The sequence below is a fragment of the Elephantulus edwardii genome, unplaced genomic scaffold (genome assembly GCF_000299155.1).
Source record: "Elephantulus edwardii isolate Elephantulus edwardi_28Jun2011 unplaced genomic scaffold, EleEdw1.0 scaffold00039, whole genome shotgun sequence".
NCBI classification, from domain to species: domain Eukaryota; kingdom Metazoa; phylum Chordata; class Mammalia; order Macroscelidea; family Macroscelididae; genus Elephantulus; species Elephantulus edwardii.
Window position 1 is genome coordinate 20,139,372 of NW_006399789.1, and position 12,891 is coordinate 20,152,262.

At 43.3% G+C, this 12,891-nt stretch overlaps 1 protein-coding gene across 4 annotated transcripts in view; it reads left to right on the forward strand.

Annotated features, from left to right (window-relative positions):
- Positions 1-6,492: 6,492 nt before the first annotated feature.
- PTPRK (protein tyrosine phosphatase, receptor type, K) overlaps positions 6,493-12,891 on the forward strand; it is an 801,885-nt gene continuing 795,486 nt past the window's right edge. Inside the window, exon 1 of one of the 4 annotated variants that reach the window (XM_006884996.1) lies at positions 6,493-6,954. In XM_006884996.1, the coding sequence (XP_006885058.1) occupies positions 6,861-6,954 (94 nt within the window). In that variant the 5' untranslated portion in view covers positions 6,493-6,860. The remainder of the gene's footprint in view (positions 6,955-12,891) is intronic. The other 3 variants (XM_006884997.1, XM_006884995.1, XM_006884998.1) reach the window with 3 other exon arrangements.

Below are 12,891 nucleotides of genomic sequence, written 5' to 3' on the forward strand. Positions count from 1 at the left end.
AGGCTCCGTCTAACATTCTTTGGACATGTTGTGAGGAGAGACCGGTCCTTAGAGAGGGACATCATGCTTGGGAGGGTGGAGGGACAGCGCAGGAGAGGAAGGCCCTCTATGAGGTGGATTGATTCAGTGACTGGGGTAATTGGGATGGGAGTGTCAGAGACAGTGCGATTGGCACAGGACAGAACAGAATTTAGGGCTGTTGTACATAGGGTCGCTATGAGTCGCAGGCGACTCGACGGCACATAACAACAACAACAACATCCATTTTCTATTACAAAGATTATATTTCCCAACCATCAACCTTAGTTTTGTTTCCAACTTTCACATTCTAATTATGAGGAGTTATCAATGCATGTTGAATGCATTTTGATAAATTTTAGACTACAGAACTTGGCTAAAAAGTTTGATTTCTTCATCTTTGGCTTCAATGGTTGGTGCATCAATTTGAATAATGTAATAGTCATATCAACTAGTTTTCCTTATATGTGTATGGATATTATCCTATCATTGACAGCACTGCTCTTCAGGATAGATATTATGTTTGCTTTTATCATGTATACAATTCTATTCCTCCTCAATTTGTCATTTCCAGCATAGTAGACCATGTAATTGTCCAATTTAAAATGGCCAATACCAGTTCACTTCAGCTCACTAATGCCTGGATATCGGTCTTTATGTGTTCCATTTCACTTTAGACGACTTTCAGTTTTTCTTTTTTTTTTTTCAAATGGCCAGAGTAGTTAATCAGCATTTTTAATGTTTTAAATTGTTGAACATGACTTTCAGTTTTTCTTGATTCTAACTTCATACATCCTCCATTCTGATTAATGGATGTTTGTAGCTCTTTCAATTTCATTTTGAGTTGTGAAATAGCATTAAATGAAGCACCTAAATGGTTTATTCTATCTACCAGGTCATCTATTAAGTCATCAGGTTTAATTCTACACAGAGGAGGCAGCTGTTTATCAGTCCCATTTTTAGTGTCTTGCAATGCGAGGAGCTCTTTCTCGCACTGTGTGAGACAATGTTACACTGTTTTCATAAGATTTGTTCTATCCAATTTTTTTCAGAAGTAGATGACTGAGTCCTTTCCTATCTTAGGCTGTCTTAGACTGGTAGCTCTGCTGAAACCTGTTCACTCCAGATGGTCCTGCTTACATTTGAAGTACTCATGGCATTTCCAACATTGAAACACATGACATAGTACAACTTCCAACCTTTAAACAGCACGCAAACCATCACCGTATGACAAATTGACAGACCAGCACTGGTTCATATTAAAATGACTTGTCACGGCACAGGGAGCTCTGGTAGCATAGCCTATAGGGAGCTGTGCTGTCAACCCGAAGGTAGCACCTCTCTGGGGGTTCAAATCCACTGGTAGCTCAAAGGAGAAAGAGGAACAATCTCCTCTCACAACAAGCCTGTTATTTACAGACTTGGAAACAAGTTGGAGAGTCAGCAGTGAGCCGATTCCCACTCGAAGGAAATGAGATTGAGTTTTATCCCTGCACACATTAACGCTGTGAGAGGAGGTGACATGAAAATGACCCAAGGGTCTGCCTGGTCACTAGTGCTGCAGGGCAAGGACTCCCAGGCAGGGAGTGACAAGGCTTTGTATCATGACCTAGTCCCTAGGGCTGCAGGAGGAAGGACTACCAAGCATGCAGTGACAAGGCTTTGTGTCACATGACACTGTAATCTCTGCTCACTTCCTCTCACTCACCAGGTGGAAGGAAGGGCCTTTGCCTGCCTTGACTAACTGCGGGGGTGAGAGGGTGGCGGGGGAAGGCCTCTAGGGAAAGGGATGTAGTCAAGGATCATGGAGTAACTTCAGAGTCTGGGCTTGCAAGAGAGGGTCAGGCCATTTAGTCCACTAGTTAACACCAACTCTAGTGATTCCACTGTGTATCTATAACTACAACTAAATTTATATTAGATTTAACTCAGAGTGAACTCTAAAGAAGGAGATATTAACTTCATTTTTACATAAAGAAAATTCAGAAAAATATATATTAAATGATTTTACAGGTTGTACTTCCAAATCTATCTCTTGAAACCTATCCTTTTTTTGAGGGATGCTTTATTAAAGAGTTTTATGATCCAAAACTTTTAAAAACCTTTGCATTTTCTTATCTTTTCCAATACAGCACCATATTGGTAAGCATGGCCTAAAGGGAAGAAACCTGTTTAACTGCGCTTACTCTAGAGTTCTCCAGAGTTATTAAATCTTGAGATTCTATTTTACAATTCCATTTTTAAAAAAATTTTAAAAAACCACCAAAATCTGTTATGACAGGGTTCTACAGAAAACATTTTCCAAATGATGATCCAAGTTCATAATTGGTATAAGTGGTAAATTTGCAACCAGGATACAAACCTGTTCTCTTTTAAAAGATATAGGGGGGGGAAGATATGAAATCATACATCGCAATCAACAGGAAAATATAAAAAAAACTCATAAAATTTTATTATCCTACTTTCACTGAAATTGCATTTTAATAATTTTTTGCCATTTTTTTCTTGACTGCATTTATAGGTTGTTGTTGTTATGTGCCATCGAGTCGTTTGCGACTCATAGCGACCCTATGCACAACAGCCCTAAACCCTGCTCTATCCTGCGCCAACCGCACCGCCTCTGACACACCCATCCCGATTACCCCAGTCACCGAATCAATCCATCTCATAGAGGGTCTTCCCCTCCTGCGCTGTCCCTCCACCCTCCCAAGCATGATGTCCCTCTCCAAGGACCCGTCCCTCCTGGCAACATGTCCAAAGTATGTCAGACGAAGCCCCAGAATCCTTGCCTCCAAGGAGCAGCTTGGTTTAATCCTCTCCAAGATGAATCTGTTTGTTTTCCTGGCAGTCCATGGTACATTCAGTACCCTTCTCCAGCACCACAGCTCAAAAGCATCAACTCTCCTTCTGTCCTGCCTAGTCATTGTCCAACTCTCTGAATTCTAGTTGAAAAGTTGGCTGTTCAGACTTACAGTTGCCTCAGAAGAAAGGCCTGGCAACTTGCTTCTGAAAGGGCACAGCTTTGAAAACTCTAGAGGAGCAAGCAGTTCTACTCTGCACACAAGTGATCACCAAGAAATGGAAAACCCACCCAACAGTTATTAAAAATAAGACCAGCAGTAACTGTAGTCCATGCACCTTTGCTTCTAAAGTACTTTTTTTTTTTTAAAGTTTAGATTTTATCTCAATATTTTCACATTAACACTAACTCTTGTTTTATAATCCTCATATCTATTGTTGTTGTTAGGTGCCCACCAGTACAACCAATAGCAAGACTATGAAGACCAGGTCTGAAATTCTGTCCTAGCTTTGCCCTCCTCACACTTCCTGACACATCTGAACCAATTGCATCAGTCCCTGTGTCAATCCATCTGTTTGAGGCTCTTCTCTTTCACTCCCTCTCCCCCTTTCCAAGCATAATGTCCTCCTAGGAATAGCCTCTCCTAGTAACATGCCTCATTTCTATTAGTCGGGAAGTAGTCTATCCAGATGATATCCTTTGTTCAACATTTCTATTACTTCCAAGTTTACATTTTGTAGTTACTTATGTACATAAAACTTTTTTTTCCTCTTCAATTTTATTAAGCTACATTATGCTGTTGTTAGCAATCAAGTCAGAGCTGACCCATAGCTGACCTTCCAGAGGGTTATCAGAGGCAGTACATTATTGCACATGAAGTTGCTCATCTTTCTCCCCTAGAGTACCTGGTGGACTCGAACCATAAACCTTTGGGTTAGCAGTGCAATTCCTTATCACTAGTACTCCATTGCATAAATAATACTAGATCAAAAGCATAGTCATTTTAGTGCCTTATAGTATATGGTATGCAACTTTTCTGGCAGCTATTCACAATTCTCTTTTATTAATTGACAGATTGGTTTGTGGATTTATTTTTCGTTCTTTCAAATCAACAAAGCTACAATTCCTTCGATTAGCCAAGTATTTAGCTAGGGACTTCACAATTCACCCTGGCCATCATTAGTTATTGTTCCAGTGACGAAAGGACTGATTTATACGTTTTATTGCATTATTTTGTTTGGTTTGGTTTTTAATGAAAGAGAACCTTTGCTGTTCTGGGCAATCCACTTTTGAGAATTTTGTTCTTTACTCTGTTGTCCCTCCCCTCCATCCATTCCCTGGATTTCCACTGTGCCTCTGCCACTTCTCATCAGGCTATGTGTCCTCATGTTGTTTGCTCATTTTTCAGATTGCAAAATGTGACATCAGTGTGACCTGGTTGTTGTCCACACTCAATGAGACATTGTTTTTCTTGACAGCATCTAGTGTGTTTTAAACCCTCTTTAAAGGCCCCCTGGTGGTGTAGGGGTTGGGTTCTTAAATAAAGGTTGGTGATTTGAACTCTTCAGCTCTTGGGGTTACCATGAGTCAAAACCGACTTGATGGCCATCGTAATAACATTCCCTGCTGTGATTACTACTTCCGTGATAGAAAAATGAGTGGGATTTTCTATCAGTTGGCCTCCTGACTGAGCATGTTCTGGTCTGTGTGCACTTTTGCCCTTGTTATGTGCCACTGAGTCGCCTGTGACTCATAGTGACCCTATGAATAGCAGGTCTGAACCTTGTCCTATCCTGGGTCAGCCTTACTAGCTCCAAAGCACAAGAGCCCATGGCAGGCCTATTGTTTAAAAGGCTTTTTTCTTGGTGTTTAAACAAACACATGGAAGTCATGTTTTTCCTTTATCTTCCTTACATAAATAGAAGAATTATTCAACTAGTAGATGGCTAGCAGGCTTTGTTTTTCTGAGGCAAATTACTCCTGAATTTTAAAAGTCCTTCAAAAGGAAAATAGGTGTCCTTCAGGGTATTTTTGTGATTTATTTCTCCACCCCACACCCCCATCTGAGATCTAGTCATGATATTCACAGAAATAGGAATGGTGGTGATAATGTACTAAGAGCTATAGGCAAAAAAAAATTTAAAATTCTATATTCCATCTCAAGAAAAGATGAACTTAAGTCTGCTGAACTGAATTGGTAAGTGTTGGACTTAAGTCAGCGTGCTAATGAGGCAGCTATAAGAATCCAAATGCTATTTAATCAAGCTGTTATTAAATTTTTTAAAAGAAGTCTTCTTTTAATTTCAAACACAAGCAAACATGAATATATATTTATTTCCAGGCTGTGTCATAAATTTGGCCCTTAGTCTCAGTCTCTATCTCTCTCTCTCTCACACCCCCACGCCCCCACACACCACACACACACACACACACACACACACACACACACACACACGACTTGAATAAAGGAGCAGCATGTGGTTTGAGAAACCGGATCAGTTACATTAGATGGAGTTGCACATTGGCTTGATTCACAAAAGCCAAAGCTGAGTGACAGATGCCAATCACAAGAATCTATTGTTCTGGGAATTGTACACAGGAGATGAGCATTCTGAATAAAAATTATAATATTTACTCAGCTGTGACCACACTTTTCAAACTTGATATTTTATAAAATGAACATCGTATGTACTGTAAAGTCTTAACCAGAGATGCAAGTGAGAGTGGCATATGTTGAAGAAATAATATACTTGAAATAGCAAACTGTCAGAAGCAAACCCAATTCATCGTGACCTCACAGGCAGGGCACAACTCTTCCGTAAGGTTTCCAAGGTTGCACATCTTTTCTGAAGCTGACTGCCACGTTTTCCTGTCCTGGAGTGGCTGATGGGTTCCAACTGTTGACCTTTTAGCAGCTAAACACTTAACTACTGCGCCACTAGTACTTTATTACAATCAGGCATTACCCCCCCCCCCTTTCTGAACAAATCATTCGTCACTATTTTCACAGTCGCTCTAAACTTCTGTTATATTTCCTAAATAGCTATTAGATATTTAATGAACAATCTTTTCTTCACCAGGCTCATACGAAAGGGAACATTGTAACCCTGATACAGAATTTAGGTAAGATTAAGTAGAAAAAGGCCCGGAGGTTTCAAAACCAGAAAAAACAGAGATTCAGAGAGTAAATGAAAATATTTGGCAAATGGCAAAATAAACCAGGAGACACGCCAGCTGTTCACACTGGAAAGTTACTGAACGTTTATTTTCTATTCAAGTTCTATTTATTATACGCCAAGGAACAGTAAGTTTTCAATGGGGATGAGGCGTCGTATGCGTAATTACATAAACAGGGAATGGCAAGTTTTCAATGAGGGTGGTGTGTTTTAGGGCGCTTCTCCGTTCCCCCTGCTTCCTACCGGCCACTGCTCCGGCGGGATCCCCACTGCGGGGAAGCAGCCCCAGCACGCCACTCCACGGTCTGCGGGGCTTCGGCGCTCGTCCTCGCGGTCCAGCAAACTCTCCAGCCCGGGCGAGCGGAGCACAGCGCGCGGCTGCGGCTCCGGCTCCGGAGCAGCTTTTTCCCGCTCGGGTCCCCGGGTGGCAGCCGAGCGCGGGCCGAGCTGCGAACAAAGGCGACGCGGAGCGCGGGGCGCGCGGCCGGGCTGGCGCGAGTCTCTCCGGCAGGAGGCGGCGGCGGCGCTGCGCCCGAGCCCGCATTCCAGAGAAGAGACCGGAGCCCGCGGGGCTACGTCACCCCCGACTCCGCCCCCGTCCCTCCCCAAGCAAAGTAACTCTTGACTAACAGGAGCAGCCTCCTCCGAGCATGGAGACCTGCCGCCGCGGCCGGCCGCCGACGCGGGCGACGCTTGCGCCCCAGAGGTAGTTTGGCGCCCACCAAGAGGGAAAAAAGTATCGGCGGGTGGCCGTCGACCACCCCACGTTCAGCCCGCCAGCTCCGGCCGCACCCCCGTCGTGGATTTCGCCGCGATCCCCTTGCCAGCTCTTTGCAAAGCTGCTTGAAACTTCTCCCAAACTCGACATGGATACGGCGGCGGCGCTGCCTGCTTTTGTGGCGCTCCTGCTGGTCTCCCCGTGGCCTCTCCTGGGGTCTGCCCAAGGCCAGTTCTCCGCAGGTGAGTGGCCCCAGGGCCTCTGCCGCCCGGGACTCGGGGTTTGCCAGGGGCGGACCGGGCTCCCCGCCAGGCCGGGGCTGGTTATTTGGAGAGAGCTTTCCTGGTGTTGGGGTGTTCTCGATAGGGAGGTCCCAGAGTTTGCGTCAGGTGGGATCGGGACCCAGCGTCCGCCACTTGGCGCAGGTAACTTTCATCTTTGAGACCTATTGTTCCCGCGCGCGGCCGGCTCGGGGCGCGGGCTGGCAAGGCTGGGCGACAGCGTGTGGCGACCTGGCTTTGCTCGGGCATTTGGCAGGCTCGGCGTCCGGCGCAGCGTGCACGGGTTAGTCGCCGGGAAAAGAAGGAAAAGTAGTTACCACTCTGGAGACGGCTACTTTGTTGCTAGTGGTGCAGGCTTGCTACTATTTGCTACTAAGTGTTTGCAAAAGCAAAAAAGAAAAGAAATATTCCCGGGAAGCCATTGTAGAAACGTGGAGACCAGAGCTCGGCGCTGTCTGCCAGGTGTTTTTTGTCCCGGGAATCACCTCCCCCGACTATTGTCCCAACACTTCCCTGCCCTACCCTCCCTCCCTCTTCTCTCATTGTTGGGTCGCTCCCGGACATGCCCTGCCCGGGAGTTAGGGCTTTGCATGGAACGTGTTGTGAGTATGTGCTGGTGGAGTCTGTTGTGAAACAGGATTGGGGGGAAGCACGCCAAGTAGTCCTGGGCTGCGAGGTCCGGGAGCCCCACGGGGTGATCCCGACCCGGAGTGAACGTCAAGGTGGCGCAGAGACTTCCCGAGCCAGCCTGGGTGATCAGAGTTGCAAAGGACCGCTGTCTTCCCTAAAGAAGGGATTCGGTGCCGTCTCTGACTTTAGCCCCAAGCCGTTCAAGTCGGGGAGCACTGGCGCTCTCTGCTTCCTTCCAGTCTTGTTCTCCTTCCTCTGCGCTGTTGCTTCTCTCTCTCTCACCCTCCTCTGGGGGTTCTGAAGTTTCACCAGGTGGACGCTGGGGAGCAGACTCCCGGGCACTTGTGTGTCTCGCGCCGGCCCTGACAACTTTTCTGGCCAACTCAGCCAGCTCAGATAGGCTGCCCAGCGCATCTGCTGCCTGGGGTCGTGGTGCAGATGGAGACGCAGAGGTGGGCCAAGGGGTGATGTAGAAGATGGGGAAGCGGCAGCCACGCTCCTGGCTGGGGACGCGGGGGAAAAACCAACTCACTCTGTCCTTGTCCGTTGCTCTTGTTGTGATGGCTGTTCTGTTTCCTGCAAATAAACTCCCTTTGTTGTTTTCCGGAGTGATCGTTTCTTTCCCTTCCGTCCGTCCGTCCTGTCTAGCCCCGGTAGAACTCTATAAAAGGAGTTGGCCAACAGATTCAGGTGACGGCATGTGCAGTGCACTCAGGCAGAGATTATGAAATAACAGCGTGTGTGGGAGAAGCCTGGTACGTAGGCGATGTATGCAGAAGGCAACGGCTGTATGCGATGAATGATCCGAAGGCTTGATTTCCTTCTCTCCGGAGAAAGCGTTACTACATGCGTCTCTGGCATGTAATAATGCCCGTTAGTATTGGAGCCGTGCTTGATGTAAGTCATTACATGCAGGCAAGTTGGACTGAGTATTGATTTCTACACAGGATTTGTCACTGCACGGAAAGCCCGCGCTTGAAAAGGCATGCAGTTTGTTAATTGAAAGTTTGAAGCCTGCTGCTAGTTGCACGATTAAACTCACATGGATCCAAGAGTTGCAACTATTAATGTTTCAACAGTTGATACATTTTCAGCAGTGGAGAAACTTTGCTTTTAAAATGTTACTCTTTACTGAAGGAGGGGAGTACTCCATTTCCTCCAGCAGATTGTGCAGATGAGCTGCTGTGATCCTTGGAGCTCACATATCTCAAATGAGCAATTGTCTGCTTAGACATCTAGTGCTGAGGGACTTAACTAAAAAGGCCTGACTTCACTGACAAAAGCATACATAACATTTGACTTTGTGTCATATTTAATATATATTTTAAGTAGATACAACCCTAATAAATTCCACTCTCACTGGACTGTATCCCAAATTTTGCCAGTCAGAATGTACAATGGATACCCTTATCTTCAGAGCTGAAAGTCATATTGGGGGTCAGTTTTTCTCCATAAATTGTTTTGTAATCCCCCCCCCTTGGCTGTAATAAATAATTCAATGCTCTACTGTATCAAATCTGATGGCAAGCAGATCTGTTGCAGTGACATTGATTCAAAGATTCAAAGTGTATTCTTTCTCTCTGTTTATCTTTTATGCCACTTCAAACATACTTTTATTTCTGTTGAGCAATTCATGTACAGACATTTTCAAAGTCCAAAATAAGCACATGTACAGAATTTTTAAAATATTTTAAGTTTGTCTTCTCAAGTTCACCCAGTAAGGCCGCTTAAGCCACTTTCACATATTATCTTATGGTTCCTAAACAATGTATTTCACAAAAAAAAATTTGAAAAGCCTGAGAATTATTGGGCATTTGATACATCAGATATGTATCTGCTCTATGTTGTTTAAACAGAACACTTAAGGGTGTTTGTGTATCTCATTATGACTTCCCCCCCTTAGCTTTTGGTGTTAAAGTGAAGTGTCTGGATTTGGATGAGTGATGAAAGTTGCCACATATACTGTGACTTAGACTCTCAGTTTTCTCATCTGTAAAATGGGAGTAATAATAGCTTACCTGACCTCTTTGCACATGGTTGTTAGATCAAATGAAGTAACAGGCCTTGTAAATTGTGAAGAGCTGTGTTAAATGGTGATCCTGAGGTATAATCATGTAAGGAGGTAGCAGCTGAAAAGCCCTGGCTTCAGCCCTTTCCTTTCCTAGTAATTTCCACTCTCTCATTGGTAAATACAGCCCTTTGGGGATTTTTGTCCTATGTCACCATTCCGTTTTTATCCGGTCATTTATTTTAGTTAATTTTAAAACATGAGCCGTCTAGATTGTCCAGACCATAATTTTATTAGCCCAGTGACACAGATATCCTTTTTTAAAAAAGTGACGTACCTTGGTACACATTGCTACTGTACACAAGTACATTGGAACTGTTACCTCACTGAGGGGCTCTATTAACATTTCTGGTGTTCTGTCTAATGGTAGATTTCTTTAGCGCTTTGTGCAACTCTTGTCTGTTCAGCTTCTTTATCTCAGTGTAGAGAATAATACACAGCTTTTTAGATGCAGTCTTATCACTGACCTAGAGAGGGACTATTGTCTCTTTAGTAGAATGTGAATCTTGAAATGAAGCTCAAGAAGATTTGTCTTGAATGTAGTTATGTCTTTGATATAGGTCCCCACTTGCCACACTATAAATGTGCACTCACTGGATTCCCTTAAACTCTTGGGACTTGTCTAAGCAGTGCCACTCCATGTGTCTTGCTGTGTCTGCATGTTAAATCAATGTATCTTATGTTAATTAAATGCTTGGACGATAGTAGTACATAGGGAACTCTGGTAGAACAGTGCATAGAATGCATCGAATGCTGAACTGCTAAATGGAAGGTCAGCAGTTTGAAGCCACCAGCGGCTCCAGATGTGGCAGCTTCCTTCTGGAAAGATTTCAGCCTTGCAAACCCAGCAGGGCAGTTAGGTCTAATTTTGTGGTTCTGAATCAGAATGGCAATGCTTGTTTAGGAAGGTACATGAGTGGCAGCTTGCTTTAGAGTGTGTCTTTTTCTGGTTTTGATTGGGCAGTATTCCTCAATTCATTAAAATGCAAAAGTTCTGATCAACAGTTAGGACATGTGAGAAGACATTTACCAGGACCAGGTTGTTTGTCGGCGTCCCCCCCCCCCCCCCCCCCCCCGCCCCTTGTTCTCTTCTGTCTGAATCTGTTGATTTTCCTGGATTGCGAGATGTCATTTCATGTCTGTCCTAACCAGACTGAGAGAGGCAGATTTGGGCATTGACATGTGTGCTGCTGACAGCTCTTTTCTTTGTGTTCATAAATGTGAATCTGAAAAATGAATCAGCCACTCTGCCCCTCTCCCACACTGCTTCCTACTCCTCTCCAACAACAGCACATCCCTGCCTGGGGAGCCACACAAATCACAGCCTTTTTGTTTTCTCCAAATATCTTTTGTTGCTGGACATGTTCTTCAAAACTGGAAATGTGACTCATCCACTATCCAGTGCCAATGCCAGTCCTCCTACCAAATGGAGTATTTTTAAAAATGAGAGATTATTACATGTTTTTGTTTTGTGGATTTTTCTGATGTTTAATTCATGTAAAATGATCCTCTACAGAACAATTGGTTGCTTGCTGCCTGTTAATACTTTTGAGGTCGACTGTACTTACATCTGTTTAAGATAGTGTTGAAGACTCAGTGTAAATCATAGTAAATATGGGCATGCTGTCTGGAGTCCAGAAAATACACTCTACGCTGTTCCCATTTCCCCTACAAGCTCTTTAAAAGAGGACAGGAAGAGAAAGAAATGCAAGAAGATGGAGACTAGGAAACCTCAAAAGTCTTTACAGATTGTTCTTAGAGACAAAACAAAAAACACTGCATTCTGAAGGCTCTCTCTCTTTCTCTCTCTGTATTTGTGTGTGTTTGTGTGTGTGTGAGAGAGAGAGCGCGTGCACGACAGAGAGACAGAGGGAGGGAGAGAGGGACAGAGAGATCTTTTAAATTTCTGAAGAGGGGAAAATTCTGTTTTTGTCTTGTTTATTGGATCAGAGTTTGCTTTTGTCCCAATGCATTCATTTCTTATTCTGTAGATGTAAAATTTCCCTCTGTGCATTCCTCTCAGACTTCACCCTTTGATTCTTTGTATCTGGTCTGTATTCCTTTATCAAATAGTGTTTTGCTTTGCCTCAAAAGGTTGTAATTGCTTTTGAACATGACTTGTTTTTTTCATCAAAACTCCTGCTGCTTGTCACTGTTACTGAATAATGGTGCTCCATCAAGTCATGATAACATCTTTAAAAAAGCATTTGATAATAAATAATTGGGGAATACATCAATCATCCTAATTTTTGTTTCCATCAAAGCCAAAAAGCGAATGTTTATAATGATGAAATGATTTCTTAATGTTATAGGATGTGCTTGGGTTTATATACTCCTGACTAGAGAATCTTTACATTCCATCTTCTGAATGAAGCAGAAGTGGCATCCATATCCTGAAAATCATGCCTCTGGAAACTCTGTGAACTTTGATAAATGTTAATAGTTGTAGAGAGGCTTCAGGATTTTTGTTCATGGGGTCACTAAGAGTCTTGCTCGACTTGAATGCAATCAGCAATAACAGTAACAACAACAACAACAACAACAAATAAAAATAGAAATTTTGACTATCACATTATCTGAGATAATGGAGATAACATTTATAATTATACTTTGAAAAAAGTTTAAAAATCATTTTTTTATTGGATGAATGGCATTAACATGAACTCTAGAAGTAGACATTTTATCTTTTTTTAAAGATTGATATTTTAAAAACTTCAAATCCATCTTAGAGGAGATGTGGTTTATGAAATATTTTCTTAATGAAACATGCTGTTTCTGTTCTTATGTATGGGCAAGTTGAAACTGAGTCATAACTGACTCTCCCACTGGGTTTTACAAGGCAATAAATCACATAAGAAGAGATGGCCCATCTTTTGCCTGAGGAGTAGCTGATAGGTTTGAACTACAGGCCCTTGGGTTATCAAAGCAACTTCTTACCACTAAGCTGCCAGAGCTTCCTTAATGAAACATAATACTACATGAAATATTTTACAAGTTCCATGAAGATTCTGTTGTGAGAAAGGCATTTATTTTCAGATTCTTGACAAAAATTGAGGGAATTGTTTTGCTTTGCAGTTAATATTTTAAGAATGAATACCCCGTTTCTGTAATTAATACAACACAAAACTTGAACTGCGAGGTTTTTCAGATTATTGACGTTCTGGGAAACTGTAGGGTCTGGGATGTAAAGATCACAGTAA